Below are 16,510 nucleotides of genomic sequence, written 5' to 3'. Positions count from 1 at the left end.
GCTGGTGTTCAACTAGACTGTCCCTGGGCGTACGGTACTGCAGTGACAGTCCAGACTTTGCATCCCGGAAACATCCTGGAAGGACAACATCAATGCCGATGTCAGTCTATAAATAGGGAGGTCGTGTGAATCTTGCTACGTTGTGCGCTCGCTGCTCAAAGTCTTCTACTTATGATTCAAATTGGTGCCCGAAGAGTGCTCAAAGCAAAAAATCCTCCTCAGCTTCTCGTTCTACGGGTGTTCTACTTTACACATTTGTTCCTCAATCACTGAGGGGAATTGTCGGAAAATTTGACGACCTGTTCCTCATGTCTCTCGGGCGATAATAGGCGATAATTGAGGCACAAAAACAATCAAAAATTCGTATCAATCGTTATCCGGTCGTTACCTTGGTTTCGCGAAAACCAGAACCGGATACTAGACCTCTATTCCCTTACCGGAAGCAGGAAACGTAGGACCAACACTGGTAGCAAAAATTATGTTTGTTAAAACTCGGAGTAAATGGCAAGTCTGCTTTGATCATTCAAACTGCATAATGGATTCGGGAAAGCAGGGTCAGGAAGAGTCGAGAAGGGGTGAGCAGAAAACGTCCGGTTGGGAAGAAATTTTATTTGGTTCCTGGTGACCACCATTTTACGTGGTAACGAGAATTTCTACTCGGAATCAATATCCGAGAGGTATATAAGGCGAATGAGAAGAAAATCGAACTCATTCCCTATTAACCCTTCCTTTCTCTCTTTTCTTTCCACATTCCCTTCACTCGTTGTTTTGCCAGTCAAGACAGGTTCTTGTAGGATTTTTCCAAATTCAAGTTCATTGGTATGAATCCGTCGTATGTCTAGGGGTCATCCATTGATGAAGATCCTTTCATGCAGGTCGCCGAGCGTGATTCTTTCATTCTACCCCCTTTTCGCTCAGTTGGATACTTTCCTTGTTCACGCTATAATCGAACATTCTTACAATGCTCTTCAAATCATTTGTGCTTGCCCTGGCTTATACCGCTGCCACTAACATTGCGGCGCCTATCCTTCGTCGTGAGGTTCCTCAAGGTGAGTTGGAATCTGTTCTATCTGGGTTTCTACTAATCAGACGACTAAACTTTCTTCTACACAGAGCACTCTCATGAGAATATCTTGATTTTGATGCGAGATGCAATCGCCACTGGAAGCAACCCTCAGAACCTTGGAGGTAATTGGCAATGCACGACAGCACCGCACTTGTTGTTGATTGTCTGCCTTTTTGCACAGACCCTGTGTTCGGTTTACTTGGAGATGCAGCAGCAGCAGGTGGATTGGGAGATACGACTGATCCTGACTGTCTGCAGCAAAATTTGGCTGATCTGGTAAGTCGTTTTAATATTCTTTTTCGTGTTGTCGGATTGACTGTTTTTCGTAGGCTTTCACGAATGCCAAAGCAGCTGGCAATGTTACTCTTATGACCGCTGCTCTCATCTATCGAGCGCTTGAGCGGAACACTGGCTCTGTGTGAGTTTGAAGCCAGTTCATGAAGACGTGCACTAAAGTTCTTGGTTCAATCTAGTGGTCTTGCATCTGTTGCATGCAATAGTACCACCGCTGTAAACTCCGAAATCGCTGCGATATCTCAACATCAAGATCCTGCTTCTACCGGTGCTGCCGCAACAAACAAGGCTATTGTTCTCACTCTGGCTCAACAAATTGCTTCGATTGGTGGTGATCCTCAGGACGCTCTTAAGTCTGGCACCTTCGCTCCTGGTACCCTTGGCGATCCCACTGCCGCTGGTAACACCTGCGATAACATCGTCGATGAGGTGAGTATCGACACTCAAATATTGTTGATGATTTTCTCACATGGCGGATGCAAAAGGGTTGCATTAACGCCGACAACAAGCTTGTAGAAGATGCTACGGCCGACGAAATTAACGCTGCTGTTTCTGGTGTAGCTGCTTCGTCTGTTGCTGCTACTACTGCTGCAGCTGCTACGTGAGTTTTTTTCGGAGTTTTCAGTAATCATTCTACTGAACCGTATCATCTCTAATTCAGATCTGTTGCTACGGATGCTGCTTCTGCTACTGACAGTGCAGATAGCACAACTGTCACCTCGGTTTCATCAGACGGATGCACAAGTAAGTTTTTATTTATTTTTGAAGCCAACGTTGTGTGCTCAATTAAATTTATCTCAAGCGGAAGTCACTGTTACTTCAACAGTCACCGCCGCGGCTGCTGCCACCTCGTCTGCTGCAGTTGACGTTGCTTCCACTTGTGCTGGTGAGCTCCGAAGAAGGCCACAAAATCTTTCTATTACTGAGCACTCTTCATGTAGCTCCTGTCACTGTTACTGTGACTGCAAGCGCGAGCGCGAGCGCCTCCGCCGCGACTGAAGCTGTCGCCACTGCTACCTCCAGTGCTTCCACGACCACGACTTCCGCAGCTGCTGGCCAGGTATGTTAAATAATGGAGTTTTCGGTCAATGTAGTACTAACCAGTAAACCCCTTTAGAACTTACAAACCTTTACTGGAGATGGTAAGTAGCTCTGTACCTGCCATCTCGCTGGGTATATTAATCCTTCTTCATTCAGTTGGTAACACTTTGGCTCCTGCTGTGACCACTGGTGGGCGTGGATTCGTTGTCGCGGGTGAAAGTATGTTGATTTTTTTCACGGTGATCATCTGCATGCCAACTAATCTTCGCGACTTACAGCCGGTGACTCTTTCTTAAACCTTTCTGCTGCTCTTCAGAGATCCTGCTCAATACAGCATAATGCTTGTGCTGATGCTGCTAACTCTGGGTCTGCCGCAGGCATTACTGTCGGTGATTGCGATACCCAAAACACCCAATGTACCGCTGCTTAAGCACATGAGCATTCTCTTGATTTCGTTTTGAATGTGCACATACATCGACTTACAGTAGCTGGCAAGAATGTATCTATATCCTTACCCCTTACATACCCTGGCAATACATTTCAGTGAAGGCTATAAAAGATTGCGGGATCATTGCTTGCGTTCGAAAACGACTTTGTTGTTCGGTGCATCAGATAAGGATGCTTCTGCGCACATGGATTTCCTCTCTTTTGTAAGTACCCATCTTTCAATTTTCCTCACGTCAAACCGAACTGATTGTGGTCACAATTTGGATTCTTATCTAAGACTCATCTAGCAACATTAACAGCTTGAACTTGACCTTGTTGTATGTTGTACTCCATTGAACCAAGTCAGACCAAGTCTCGATCAATTAATCCTTCTTCCTTCAACGAACGTGCGAGGTAAGGATGTAGTCAGGTTGGCAGATATATGACATCTCTCACAAGCTTCTGGGTACTAGCATCCATGTGCTTCTGCTAATACCGTGTGCGTTCCATTTTTCATGTGTATACTATAGCCTGATAATGTCCTGGACATATAAAGCTTCGAGAATCTCGATGATTGCGTCCTTTTGACGCTTCTTGTGCACCCTCGAGCCCCATGCTCAAGTCAACTCTCTTCTGGTTCTGTGCGCTAATATCTACCATACATGCAACTCTAGTCACAGATGTCCAAGGAATCGCTTTCCAATCACCATTCGCTGGCAAATCTGTGTCTAATGTGACGGGGGTAGTCACTGCAAAGACTAGCGGGGGGTTCTACATCTCAGGCACTTCCTCCTCTGATGTTCGGGCATCCAACGGTCTATTTATATTCTCGGAGACTACCACCGTTCTCAACAAAGTTGCTGTTGGCGACATGGTCAGTGTAACAGGAACGGTGTCCGAGTTTCGTTCAAGCAGCGACCCAGACGATCTCACGGCCACCGAAATCACTTCTCCAACAGCCGCAAACGTTGTGGTATTATCTACAAGCAACACAGTCAGTCCTGTGAAGCTTGGTACTGATAGAATTCCACCGACTCAAGCACTTTCTGCTTTGGATGTTGGCCCCGACGGATGGCTCAGTGTACCTAACAACCAAAGTCGAGTTGATACTGTTAATGCAACTCTTGTGCCAGCTGACTACGGGCTGGACTTTTGGGCAAGTCTCGAGGGCCAACTCGTGACGGTTCCTTCTCCTCTCTCAGTTGCCTTTCCCAATGATTTTGGCGAATTCTGGGTTGTCGGGGATTGGCCCGTCACAGGGCTTAACAGCCGTGGAGGGCTATCTATCACAATTGGTAAGTATGATTTTGTTCCCTTCTCATTGACCTCTAACCTGTTTCTCGTGTCAAACAGGCCCAGATAATATCCCCGACGCCAATCCAGAAGCAGTAATCATAGGTGCTCCCATCGATGGAACCACCAACCCTGTCGTGTCTCTCGGGGTTACGCTCTCTGATATCACTGGGGTAGTTCAATACCAGTACGTTGATAATTCCTCGCAACTCTTTCGCATTCTCATTCAGTGCCACTAGATTTGGGTTCTACTACATATTGCCGCTGACTGCACCTAAAGTTCTCACTACGCCTACTACAACCGCTCCCCCGACCAATATTACAGCTGATATCACAGACATCTGTATCGTCACGTTTGGTGATTATAACGTGAGCTGTAGAAATTGAATAGTTACACCATTGGTGTGCCTCCTCTAATCACATATTCATCTTAGGTAGATAATTTTGGACCGACTGCGACTCAACTCCCAACAGTCGCAAGTCACATTGCAACGCATCTGTTGAGTCCGGACATCGTTTTTCTCCAGGAGATCCAGGACAACGATGGAGCAACAGATGATGGCGTCGTCAGCTCCAATGTCACTCTTTCTGCACTGGTGTCCGCGATTGCTGCTGTAAACGGCGTCACTTACGACTTTGTGGTTATCGATCCTGTCAATGACGCGGATGGCGGTGAACCAGGAGGGAATATTCGTCAAGCTTATCTGTGAACTCCTTACGCTTAAATTTATAATCATCCATTTAATTTATGTCCACCAGGTACCGCTCGCAAAAAATTAACCTTGTGTCTGGTTCCCCAGCTGGAACGGCTACAGAGGCAATTGCAGTGAGCAGTAGCTCCGGAGTCCCAAAATTGAAGTCAGTGATATACCATGGACATTTCTCCTTGATTTATATCTGTCAACTTGCAGCTTTAATCCCGGAAGGATTGATCCAAGCAATGCTGCATGGGAGGACTCTCGGAAACCTCTGGTGGCGGAATGGCAAACTAACGGCGGAGCTACCCTTTTCACCGTGAATTTACACTTGGAGTCAAAAGACGGATCCTCGTCCACAGAAGGAAATTCACGCCCACCCGTCAATTCTCCTGTGGCGAAACGTACATCCCAGGTTGACCTTGTTGCTGTGCGTCATAGTCAATCATATGTTCAGTAGGTTGACATCTTCAAATAGGAATTCGTACAATCTGTGCTAGATATCGACAGCAAGGCCAACATTTTGGTGGCAGGGGACTGCAACGAATATCTGGAGACACGCTCTGTGTTTGCATCCTTAACGGACATCATGTCCGAGATGGATGAGTTGGCTGATGTTGATCCGGTAGAACGTTACACTTACGTGTTTGACCAAAATTCAGAGCAGTTGGATCATGCTTTCGTTTCCACTGCCTTGTCGAACAGGCAAAACGCTATTCAACACATTCATGTGAGCCACATTCTCTTTCGATAGTGCATCAACTGTAACGACGGGTTATAGGTCAACAACTGGATGGCGAACATTGACGAGCGAGCCAGTGACCACGATCCCTCGGTGGGAAAAGTTCGACTATGTTAGCTCGTGTATTATCACTGAATGAGTATTCCTGTGCAATACCATAAATGCGTGTACTGAGAAAGTCTACACCCAGGTTATAAATACCTGCGGAGTACTGCGTATGATGTCAGGCAAAGCGAGCACGTTGTTCGGCATAAAGATATAATTGCGCAGGCAGCCGCAGACTCACAACTGAGATACTACATAATCTGAGCCTTCCGCAGGCGCAGTCTTCGTTCTTCTATGATGGCCTTGTCCTTAGCTTTTCTGCTGCTGTCTGCTTTGACGACTTTGACTGCGATTTGTGCTCAAACCTACACGATATCACAGAACCTGAGTGGTTCGAATTTGTTAGTCCATTTCAAGTTAATTCTTCATCAAGCCTTCGTTGATCCACATTTCTTAGTTTGTCAGCATTCGCATATAATGAAAGTGCTGTTGACTACAACAATTTTGGTACGATGCAACACCCCCCCTCTCTTCATCTAACACAAAAATCGCAGGAAACGTCCATTTTCTTTCTCAGTCTGACGCTGTCGCCGACAATTTGACTTACGTCGACAGTAATGGCCATGTAATAATAAAAGTCGACAATACTACCGATGCCAATGGTGACTCCACATTTGGACGAAACAGTGTGTACCTTGAGAGCAATGAGATGATGACTATTGGCAGTCTACTGGTTTTTGATGCAGTGCACATTCCCTACGGTGTATGTTTCCCAGAGAAAGTGTTGAACGGATTGCTAATCGTATCTCAAGTGCTCGGTGTGGCCATCCCTGTTCACGCAAGGGCAAGACTGGCCAGACAATGGCGAGATGGACTTGATAGAAAATGTGAATCTGGCGACAAGCAATCAGTATTCCCTCCATGCAGGTTCGAGCTCGTGTGTCCAATCTAGCTCTGCGACTTCAAATCAAACTGGAACAACAACTTCAACAAACTGTACTGTGGTCCCATCCGAGGATGAAAACACTGGATGTGTGGTCGAAGACACACAGACAGATTCATTTGGTGCTGGATTTGCTGAGAACAACGGAGGAGTTTATGCAGTACTGTGGGATGAATCGGGAATAGCAATGTGGTTCTTCAACCGGAGTTCTGTTCCCAGTGATATCTCATCGTCCCAGCCTGATCCAACCTCTTGGTCAACGGCGAGTGCGTGGTATCCTGCCAGTGGGTGTTCCCCGTCCTCTGTGTTCGGGCCCCAAACTATTACTTTGGTATGTGTTCAATGTAACAGTTAATACGATTTATAGTTGACATCGAATTCTGTAGTACATCGACATTTGTGGAGCCTTTGCTGGAGACACCACAACTTTTGATGAGACCTGCAGTTCCGTAGCCTCAAACTGCACATCTCTCGTCCAAACTGCGAGTAATTATGACAACGCCTACTGGGAAATCAACTACTTACGCTTGTTCACTACGTAAGTTTATTTTTCACTTTATCCTCGATGCTGTGTGCTCATTCCTATTGCGAAATTCAAATTCTATCTAGCGGGACTTCCAATGACGCTCATGCGGAGACCGTGTTTTCATACAAAACCCTTTTAGCGATCTTAGTGGCCGCCTCCCTAGAACTTTATATGTTGCTGTGATCCTGGTATGTAGTCGATCTTCGGACACTTTTGTTTAGCATTTACTTCAATACATACTCGAATAATCATGGCTGTAACGACGAATTTTCTGCATCGAACATGGAGACGAATTCCTCAAACACTTTCATTCGTTCACTAAGGGCGCGCTTCGAGTGGCTTTCACGGATCGAGCATCTGCCATCAGGTTTGAGGATTAATGCTTCAAAAAGCATACTCAGAACAAAAACATACCTCTGTTTCTTGCCAGTGTCATCCAAATCAGGAACTATGTGTTCAACCCACTCTTCATCTACATCTATATCAAGGATCTCTCCATCCAAGAACATGACTTTGTACCTTCCGCCTTGAGACACTTTGGAGTTATATCGAATGCACCAACCGGCAGAAGGAATATACCGCGTTTGAAGTGGTTGTGTGGAGGCGATGAGTTCTGTTGAGCAAAAACCATTCCGATACCAAGAAGGGGTAATATCAGACGCGGTCAGAGATAGAGCTTTGGTTGAGTAATCGATTTCTTGAAATTCTTTTTCAGATGGTGTGAAGATATCCTCTAGCTCTTGGTCGTCTTGAGTCAAGCGTTTGGACATTGAAGAGAATTTCGGTGGTCGTGGAGCAAGTTTGAGATCGACAGAAGATACAGAGAATGATTGCGCCAGCGTGCGGGAGCTACTTGCGACCCTGTTGGTAATATGAGGATTCTTGGATACTAGGGAATTTGCGACCAAGTCCGATTCTGAGGAACGTGCCAGAACAGTTGTATCGTGCTCTTGTCCATAGATTGTTTCTTCTTCTTCAAGTGATACACAAACGCGCAAGAACTTGGATAACCGACTGAGCCCTTCCGCCTCAGCATTGGTAAATTTTAGGAGTGCAGGTTCTATGACTGGATCGAGGCTTGAGATCCTGAGAGTTCGTTTCTTCCACTCCTTTCCCTGAGGACCAGTCACACACTGGGATATTTCGAGAGAGTGCATTTGCCGCGAATATCGAAGACGGATTTGAGGTCTGTCACTGTCCAAAGTAACGCCCGATTGCTTTTGAGGAACTTTGCTAGTTAGTGAATCTGCGAGTAATAATTCGATGTCTGCTTGAGGAGTGTTGGCCATCAAAGTACATTTGGAGGAGGGTTCGTGTACTGTCATCTGTTACGTGAGAAGGATTTTAGTCCCAGGAATATACAAGTAACAAAATGTCCTCACTCGAGGGGTACGTTGCTTCAACCGGCCGATGAGACTTCCAGCATTGTTGTATTGAACCCAATACTCTCGCGGCAAGGTCTTAATGGTGTATGTCGATATAGGCTCCGTTAGGCAGCAAGGTATGCTTAGATGAGGCGCTGAGAATATACTGATCTACTGAACCTATTAGCGGAGTGTATAAGGTTGGAAAAAAGTCTCAAACCTGGTTGCCGTCTGGACTGACGACGAACACCTCGGTCCCAGGGTTGCTTCTGCGTCTTTCACCTTCGCGAAAATCTACTAGTAACGACCGAGAAGGTAAGATGGTAATTTGACCGTTAATCGTTTTGTGGGCTTGAGCAGAGAGTAAGTTAGTGGTTAAGGCAGAAGGACGACTTGTTCCGATTGGAAGCTGATTAACGGGTGACTCAATAAGGATGAAGAAGGAACGAGAAAGAAGACGATACCGAATCAGAGACAGCTTCCTTCACAATATTGTGTGGCTCAACACCTTCATGTTCGTGTTCAGAGGAGTCGGACGATTCTGATATCTCCGCACGATCAAGCACCTGAGGGCGAACATGAATGGGCAGATTTAATGATGAATGTCGCCGACTTCCATAGTCAACGATAGTCCCGGACTTTTTACTAGGGTCCGAAACAGCGCGTCGGTCTCCAAAGGAAATCTCGTCACTAAGGATCCGTCTAAGATCAGAGTTTTGTATATCGCGGAGTGGTGGCCTGTCGTTCTTATGAGTGGAATGCATAGAGACTTTTGTCTTCAGCGAAGAGGGCGCTCGGAATGGAATCGGGTGCGGTTTGAGTGTTTTGATGTGACCAGATGGAAGGTCTGGGTTTGAGAACTTCAGGGGAATTTCTGGAAGCCGCGAGTCGAGGAAGGGATCAACAAATATGGAGGAGAGATCAAGTCTGACCATAGGATCCTGATTACATTTTTAGTGACTGCGACCTCGGCAATTATTGATGTGAAGGCTCTCACCACTAGAATGAGATTTGAGATGAAATTCCTAGCCAATGTAGAAATACTTTCTGGTGTTGAAAAACGTCCGTGCAGTATATTCTCGAACATGTCATCCATTGAAGGCCCCTGGATATAGCGTCAGTCCGCCTTGCGAAATCATATTCGGAAAAAGAAAACCTGAAACGGTGGCTTTCCAACTAAACAAGTGAAGACGAGGCATCCTAGGGACCAGATATCGGCGCGGTAGTCATAAGATCTTCGCGACAGGAATTCACTATCTAAGGATGTTAGTGAAGGAAATTTGTGTGGGGATAAACAGATGCATACGGGGCGATGTACTCAGCACGAGTTAGAAGAACGATTGCGGTATGATCTTGCGATGGAAGACGTGTTGCTAAATCCAGGTTTGAGATTTTCTGTAGAGGAGTCAACAACTTTGCGATCTCAAACGAGAAAAGGAACAACTACTCACTATCCTGCAATGTTCGGTCAATAGAACATTTTCAGGGCTGATGTTGCGATGAACGATAGAGTTATTCTTCAGATAAGTTAGACCGTCCAAGATGGCTTTGATAACTGAGCGTGTTTGGCCTTCACTTAGAGAGCAGTGTTCGTGAGTACGGAGAAAAGAGGCAAGGGATCCTCCGGAGCAGAGCTCCAGGACCTGGAATCGGTGATTGGAAGTAGCGAATGCAGAGAACAATGAAACAATGGAAGGATGGCAGAGTGTTTGGTAGAGGGAGAGTGAGGAGGGCGAGTGTGATCTTTCGACCGGGACCTAGATGTTTTGAGTTCAAGAGAGCGAGAAGACAAAGTGACGACGTTCAAGACCTTTTTGAGGGCGATTATCCTGTTTTTGAGTCGTCCGCGTTTGCATCTGGCACGATACACGTAACATGCGGCACTAGTAGAAATCTCTTCAATTATTTCATAGTTCTATTGAAGGCGAGCGTTTGAGCAAAATTAGTCGAGACATAAAACCCCAGCTTACATCTGCCCCGCCATTCCCGAAATTATCAGTGGATGCCATCGTAAGTACTCCAGTCAACGTCGTAGATGTTGGCAAGGGTTTTGCATCATTTCCCACGCTCGTCACTCCCGCTTTTACACTCTTTCACATCTCAACAAATACTAAGTATTGATTTGTCTGTACATGTGTACGAAAAACACCAGGAACTGCTTCAGTTGTCGGTGGCAATACAAGCAAGGTGACACATTGTTCCCTACTGTTCCCCAATGGCTTGATGCTCGAAGACCAGATGAACAACGACAAAGACGGAGCTCAAGTGATACCTAGTGATACTCGTTCACATTCAGCCACAAGTGGTTAGTGGTTTAAAAATGCAGTAAACTTACAGTATCACAGTACATTGTCATACAAGCAATTGGCAAGCGTTCGTGATTAACGCCCAGAATGGCAATGTAGCCGATGTCGATAAGAATCGAGGAACTTGAAGACTATGTACATAGACCGAAGTTGTCTAACAACCTCACATTCACATTCATTTTTCCCTCATTCGTTTCTCATCCTGAGCCGACTCAGGCTCAATTTTTCTTTCACCTACATACCCCACCTACAAATTGATCGTTGAAGACTACATGTCTGTGATATTAATCCAGGACAACTACTTCCTTGCTGAAACCGGCGGTGTATGGACAAATTTGTCAACGGGTGGCACATGGTACAATGGAAGCGCTCTTTTTGCCTCGAAAGCAGACGCTACGACGAACGGTATCTTGCATGCGAGTTTTCAAGGCAAGTGGAATGATCCCTCCCCGATATGTAGCCTATTGATCTTGGAAGCTTACCTTCAACTTCACCATAGGCACCTCTATATCTTTCGTCGGTGTAACTCCACCCTCAAATGAGTCCACGACTTTCTTAGTGGACATTGACTCGGAGGCAAATTACACTGCGACTTATCCTACCAGTGCGGTAGGGGGAACATGGTATACTTCACCCAATGTTGCTGACCAGGCGACGTACCATGCGATAAACCTCTATGGCATGGATGAAATAATTACAGACTACGTTCTCGTCACAGCCGGGTCGCAGACCAATTTGACCGACCAAACGATCTTTGTCGATGACAGCAACCCTGAGATCGCTTGGTCCGGGCAATGGTGGTCTGCCGACAGTTATGAAGTCGTTACTGGAACGTACGACCTAGCTCCAGCTGGAAATGGAACTCATACTTCTACATTTGCGGGCGACGCATTCACGTTTACTTTTGCCGGTTCGTGTTTCGAACAATTTTTCGACAACCACATTAACTCTTTCGTCAAATTGAAGGAACGACGATCAATGTCTACGGTATAATGTCATGGGGATCAACCGGAAGTGTGAAAGCCTCTTTTAGCGTTGATGGATACTCCACTTCACAAACCTTTACTGCCAATACTGCTGCAAATAACGGATTGACCAATTCCACTAATTATCCGTTTTACTCGAACACCAGCCTTTCTTCTGGAAACCACACCCTTACGGTCAACGTTACTTCCGTGTCGGGAAATTTGCCCTTCATTATAGACTACCTTACCTATCAGCCAAATTTTGACAACATTGACTCCAAGCCTAACTTCACTGCTCAAGCTGGCATTGGTAGCTCTACTGGGCCCGACTCAAATCCTGGCTCTTCAGCTGGAAGCACTTCGTCTGATACAACCTCTAAATCGCACGCCGGAGCAATAGCTGGTGGTGTGATTGGTGGCCTATTGGCAATCGCCGCAATACTAGGAGCGATCCTTCTCTGGAGACGAAGGTCTCGATTTGATAAACCAAAGTACTCAGCGCGTGGAAGAGCTAATGTTTTGGATTCGAATGAGAGATTGATGGTCGAAACCCCTGGCAGTAAGCTAGTCAATTGCAAAGAATTTCTCATAGGCTACTTTTCTTACGTGCATCTCGACATCTCTAGATATTTTGTATCCAATGCAACACCTGGCACAAGACTTGAAATTGGTTTCTGGCCCTCCAAAGGCTCTTTCAACTGAAATGCATAGCGGCAGTGACTACACTTCTGCTTCCGGCGCGACCACTCCGACTGCCCCAGGATCTGATTCTTCTAGACCGTTGACAGTCAATGAAAAGCAGACAGAGCTCCGAAGAAGACTGGATGAGATTGCTAGTCTCATGCAGCAGATGGAAGTACAGACATCTGCAGATTCTTCGTCTTCTGCTCCAGTGAAGGGTTCTGGGGATAGTAACGTCCTCGATCTACAGGCGAGAATTGACCGGCTGACAAGGGAGAATGAGAGGTTAATGGAAACGTATGTCGTCCCGCCTGCATATGAAGGGGTCGAAGGGACTACTACAACTGGTGAAAGTGTATTGGGAGAACATGTTCCGGGCAATGCTAGGAACGAGAAGCGTATCCTCCGACTGGCCTACGAACCAAGGGATTCGGAGTAGTCTTTAAAATCCTATCTATGCGTCCCTGCTTCCACTGTCACTATTATCATTATATATTATCTGTCACTATGCAGCTTTATTTACAAGAAGCCTTCCATGGAGGGCGTTTAAATAAGCGCCGATCATGGAGAGAGCCGGGTGTTCAAGGCATCTCTCTGCTTCACATCAACATTCACCATCATGCTCTCTACCCGTGCACTTGGTCTGGCACCCGCCTTGCGACAAGCTACGTTCTTTCCAGGCAAGATTTGATTTGATTGGCCTAAATATTGCGAATTTGACTGTCACCATCAGCCAGAAATCATGTTCTAAAGACCGCTATTCGTTCAAGTATCATCAAGCGGTAATTCTCTTGGATGAACGCTGAACGGGCTAATAATAGGATGCTTGTCTACAGCTCCGTTCAGACGCAGTCCCTCAAGCCCGAAGATGGAACGACAATCCTAAACACACAACGCTTGCAACGGCCATCCAGCCCTCACTTCACAATCTATGAGCCTCAATTAACATGGATTGGTTCAATCTTCAATCGTGTCACTGGTGTAGGACTCGGATTCTGTGCGTGCATGCAATTCTCCGCTCTCACTTCGACTAAATTAGTCCCAGTGCTTTACGGTTTTTCGTTGGCGTATCTTGTAGCTCCTGGTACATTTGACAGCACGCACGTTATTGAGTTCGTCGGTGGCTTGCCTGATGTATTTAAGTACGCAGGCAAGTTCATCTTGGCTCTCCCTTTCACTTTCCACTCCTGGAACGGGATCAGACATTTGCTTTGGGATTCGGGCAAATGTGCGTGCTACTGTTTACTCTTCTCCAATTTCAGCTCATTCTTGTGTAGTCTTGACCGTCAAGGGAGCTTACTCTACCGGCTACGCAGTCCTCGGAGCTACTGCAATTTCTACAATCGTTTTGATGTTCCAATAAATGTATACTGCGTCCAGACAAGAATCTCTGTATCCTTCGCAAACAGCGACAATACATACAAGCCTACTTACATAGTAGTCATTGAAAATTTCTTGCTGAACCAAAAGATGAATATCGTCGAACTCTCCGGTATCGTTAATGCCATGTCATGTATGTGACGACTTGAAATCCTCTCAGCTCTGTTGCTATTTTGCACGTCTGGTCCGCTCTGCAGTTGTGTTCATGCAACATTTTATTACAATAGTACACCGGCCCATTAGAGACCTTGAATGTCAGGACAGTTTCGTATGACAACTACGTGAAACATTGTGCAAGTTGTGTTTTTCGGACGGGAACGGGGCCAACGGAACCTGCCAACCACTACCGCAAGCCATGACCAGAGAGCCCCTGCCGAGTGATATTTTTGCACAGAAAATAATCGTGAAACCATGATTGCTACACAATGGGATTGAGGGATATTGAACTACTAGCAGGTAACGGGTATGAAGCAAATGAAGGGTATAAAAGTACAAAATGGTCTACTCATCATCTATGATAGCAGGGATGTAGAAGGTCAAAACGCCTCCGGCATCCGCTACGTCACCTATGTAAACGTACAGGATTAAGCAGTGGTTTTGACATATACCTGAAGCGCACGTCGATGATACCAAATAACGAACGGTGAGCTAACGAAGAACTTACAAGCTATCGTGGTCGTTGATACAACATGGCTACTCAAGAATTTGAGAAAGCTCCTGACAGAGACCAAAACGGAAAATAGATGCTCTGGATCCGGCGGAGGATCATCGGCGTTGTCGTCTTGTGAAGCGCTTTCCTTCACTGCAACATGGAGTCATGAGGAACAAAATCATCACGACGGAAGCCTGACACGAAACTCATTTGAGGAATAGTGCAATTCTTCCATTCCGTATCAACTTTAACACTCTCTGTGTTGATGGAGAGTTGCAAACATCCGCTTTGGCTGGCCCGGATGGCCAATACATCCGACATTGACCGTAACCGTTCGACGATTGTTCGTATTTTTTGTAGAGACGGCAGCAGAACATGTATCTGTATGCATAGGCTTATTGACTTTTTGGGTTGTGAAAGGGAAAAAACACACACATCAGGTTCAGGACACATCGGCTCACTCAGTTTGACGACATCTGCTGGCTTCATGACCTCGATCTTAACATCATGTCCAATCCTCACTTTTCTGCCTACACGAGTAGTCCCGGTTATCTCAAAATTAAGCACTGCCTGGTCGTTCTTCTTTGCGAGCTTGATGATGACTTCGTCCGTTTCGTAGGACGAGCCTGATGCCGAATTGGAAGTACCGGAAGACGTTGATACGGACCTAAGTGCTCCCATGAGAGCCTCACATGTTAAATTGACAGTGATTTCGTTGTTAGAGTTAGATTGGATCCGGTAGTTGTTGAATATCGAGTCTATCTTGATCTGACTGGGTGTAAAAAAGAAATCAACGCTTTCCCTTGGAGATATTGTACGTCGACTCACGACCAGACTTGTATTCCTCCTTCATTAGCGTCGTTATTACAGATGACGTGCATATTTTCTTCCGTGAACTTGATAATGCATTTCTTCTGTAGCTTTTCCACAGATTGCATGATCCCTTCAACGTTCGCAGTGGTTCAGTATAAAGATGCGAAACAAGATTCCATCCAGACCTACGAAAAAACGTGGTCACATTTTCTACCCCAGCACGAAAACGCATGATTCTATCGATGTTCACACTGTTACACGGAACAAATTCTCTGGCTGATGCTGGAGGGTGAGTAAGAGTCGCGTGACCTACGGCATGATCCAAAGTAGATCATAACTTAAACTGCGCCTAAAGGCGCCTACATAACTTATACGCATTGCATACTTTTACTCCGAGTCGACAGGTACATAGAGGATATGAAGATAACTACATCCAACATTATCCGACTAAGCCCACAATCACAAGCCTGTAACAGCCCGATAGGAAGAGGCCATAATGTATAAAGCTGTATAAAGGAAGTTGGTATTCATGCATTTTCGTGTTTAATCATGCATCGTCGTTTCTGAGATTTTTTTTAAAGTCGACGTTACTGCTACTGACTTCTAACGACTCACCTCAAGCTAAGCAATAGGAGCTCTCACTCTTCACCAATGCGGTCGAGGCATCTCTCGCAGAATTCAAATGCGTCTCTGGGGAGTGCGACACCATCTCTAAAGAGGGAGGAAGAAAGAATGTTAGTTCATTCCACAACGACTGCAAGATGAACAGTCGATGCTGAACATTGAGGAGAGAAGAGAGACGTACTGCGGCTCAGGAATTGGACTAGCACTAGTCGCTGATGCAAGCACTAAAGTGCAAACCAAGGCGAATTGAAACAGTCGAGTCCAGCGTGTCATTGTCTATTCCCTTTGGTGAAGCTTTGACTAGATGGGTAGTAATGCAGTTCAAATTATAGAGTCGACAAGGTTCTTTATAGGCTATCGTTCATATGTATACATATATAGTAATGAACTGAAACGAAAAGCTTAGCCGACGTAAATAAATTCTTTCTGGGTTCCCTCGCGATATCCTGCAGGCACTGATAGGCCCCGGAGAAGCATGAAACTCACCGAAGCATCCACGAGTGGAGCTGGCTGGGTCGGTTGAATGATTTGCAATCAAATTCAGGAGCGGTGAACATTGAGCGTAACGAATATATGTAGCGCCCGATCATGGCCATTGCTGCATCCCCATCTATGCATGTATATCGTGCTTTCTGTGAGTTTTTGTGTGGGTCA

At 45.8% G+C, this 16,510-nt stretch overlaps 7 protein-coding genes across 7 annotated transcripts; 5 read left to right on the top strand and 2 right to left on the bottom strand.

Moving 5' to 3' along the window:
- Positions 1-517: 517 nt before the first annotated feature.
- On the top strand, positions 518-3,041 carry C8R40DRAFT_399348 (uncharacterized protein). The gene is made up of 13 exons (XM_046234932.1): positions 518-819; positions 876-1,049; positions 1,114-1,188; positions 1,248-1,342; positions 1,396-1,484; positions 1,540-1,789; positions 1,846-1,961; positions 2,022-2,104; positions 2,163-2,246; positions 2,302-2,420; positions 2,478-2,502; positions 2,558-2,620; positions 2,680-3,041. Exons 2-13 carry the CDS (start codon positions 962-964, stop codon positions 2,829-2,831), a joined length of 1,239 nt encoding a protein of 412 aa, XP_046084313.1. The 5' UTR covers positions 518-819; positions 876-961; the 3' UTR covers positions 2,832-3,041.
- Positions 3,042-3,440: 399 nt separating this feature from the next.
- On the top strand, positions 3,441-5,674 carry C8R40DRAFT_1050517 (Endonuclease/exonuclease/phosphatase; the record flags this gene model as incomplete). The annotated part of the gene is made up of 8 exons (XM_046224636.1): positions 3,441-4,122; positions 4,181-4,307; positions 4,360-4,489; positions 4,555-4,826; positions 4,880-4,978; positions 5,032-5,245; positions 5,294-5,545; positions 5,597-5,674. 8 exons carry the CDS (start codon positions 3,441-3,443, stop codon positions 5,672-5,674), a joined length of 1,854 nt encoding a protein of 617 aa, XP_046084312.1.
- A 137-nt stretch (positions 5,675-5,811) lies between these two features.
- C8R40DRAFT_399319 (concanavalin A-like lectin/glucanase domain-containing protein) lies at positions 5,812-7,375 on the top strand. The gene is made up of 6 exons (XM_046234931.1): positions 5,812-6,003; positions 6,060-6,109; positions 6,157-6,365; positions 6,415-6,876; positions 6,932-7,083; positions 7,155-7,375. The coding sequence occupies exons 1-6, from the start codon at positions 5,897-5,899 to the stop codon at positions 7,252-7,254; spliced, it is 1,080 nt and encodes a 359-aa protein (XP_046084311.1). The 5' UTR covers positions 5,812-5,896; the 3' UTR covers positions 7,255-7,375.
- Positions 7,320-10,477, bottom strand: C8R40DRAFT_1238662 (kinase-like domain-containing protein; the record flags this gene model as incomplete). The annotated part of the gene is made up of 11 exons (XM_046233467.1): positions 10,406-10,477; positions 10,246-10,350; positions 9,887-10,192; positions 9,742-9,830; positions 9,592-9,688; positions 9,433-9,540; positions 8,900-9,376; positions 8,656-8,844; positions 8,454-8,606; positions 7,486-8,396; positions 7,320-7,428 (listed from the first exon to the last, which is right to left on the bottom strand). The coding sequence occupies exons 1-11, from the start codon at positions 10,442-10,444 to the stop codon at positions 7,320-7,322; spliced, it is 2,583 nt and encodes an 860-aa protein (XP_046084310.1). The 5' UTR covers positions 10,445-10,477.
- A 371-nt stretch (positions 10,478-10,848) lies between these two features.
- C8R40DRAFT_399140 (uncharacterized protein) lies at positions 10,849-12,607 on the top strand. Its single transcript, XM_046234929.1, has 4 exons — positions 10,849-11,170; positions 11,241-11,651; positions 11,708-12,273; positions 12,333-12,607. The coding sequence occupies exons 1-4, from the start codon at positions 11,014-11,016 to the stop codon at positions 12,369-12,371; spliced, it is 1,173 nt and encodes a 390-aa protein (XP_046084309.1). The 5' UTR covers positions 10,849-11,013; the 3' UTR covers positions 12,372-12,607.
- Positions 12,608-13,006: 399 nt separating this feature from the next.
- Positions 13,007-13,907, top strand: C8R40DRAFT_1198759 (SDHC, cytochrome b subunit of succinate dehydrogenase; the record flags this gene model as incomplete). The annotated part of the gene is made up of 5 exons (XM_046233103.1): positions 13,007-13,056; positions 13,125-13,169; positions 13,224-13,384; positions 13,433-13,615; positions 13,665-13,907. The coding sequence occupies 5 exons, from the start codon at positions 13,007-13,009 to the stop codon at positions 13,748-13,750; spliced, it is 525 nt and encodes a 174-aa protein (XP_046084308.1). The 3' UTR covers positions 13,751-13,907.
- Positions 13,908-14,088: 181 nt separating this feature from the next.
- On the bottom strand, positions 14,089-15,528 carry C8R40DRAFT_399146 (checkpoint protein Hus1/Mec3). Its single transcript, XM_046234930.1, has 6 exons — positions 15,422-15,528; positions 15,248-15,362; positions 14,855-15,191; positions 14,626-14,800; positions 14,432-14,569; positions 14,089-14,375 (listed from the first exon to the last, which is right to left on the bottom strand). The coding sequence occupies exons 1-6, from the start codon at positions 15,462-15,464 to the stop codon at positions 14,269-14,271; spliced, it is 915 nt and encodes a 304-aa protein (XP_046084307.1). The 5' UTR covers positions 15,465-15,528; the 3' UTR covers positions 14,089-14,268.
- Positions 15,529-16,510: the final 982 nt, after the last annotated feature.

The sequence above is a fragment of the Lentinula edodes genome (genome assembly GCF_021015755.1).
Source record: "Lentinula edodes strain Le(Bin) 0899 ss11 chromosome Unknown C8R40scaffold_27, whole genome shotgun sequence".
Taxonomy (NCBI): Eukaryota; Fungi; Basidiomycota; class Agaricomycetes; order Agaricales; family Omphalotaceae; genus Lentinula; species Lentinula edodes.
Note: the sequence above shows the minus strand (reverse complement) of the source record. Positions and strands in the feature narration are given on the sequence as shown.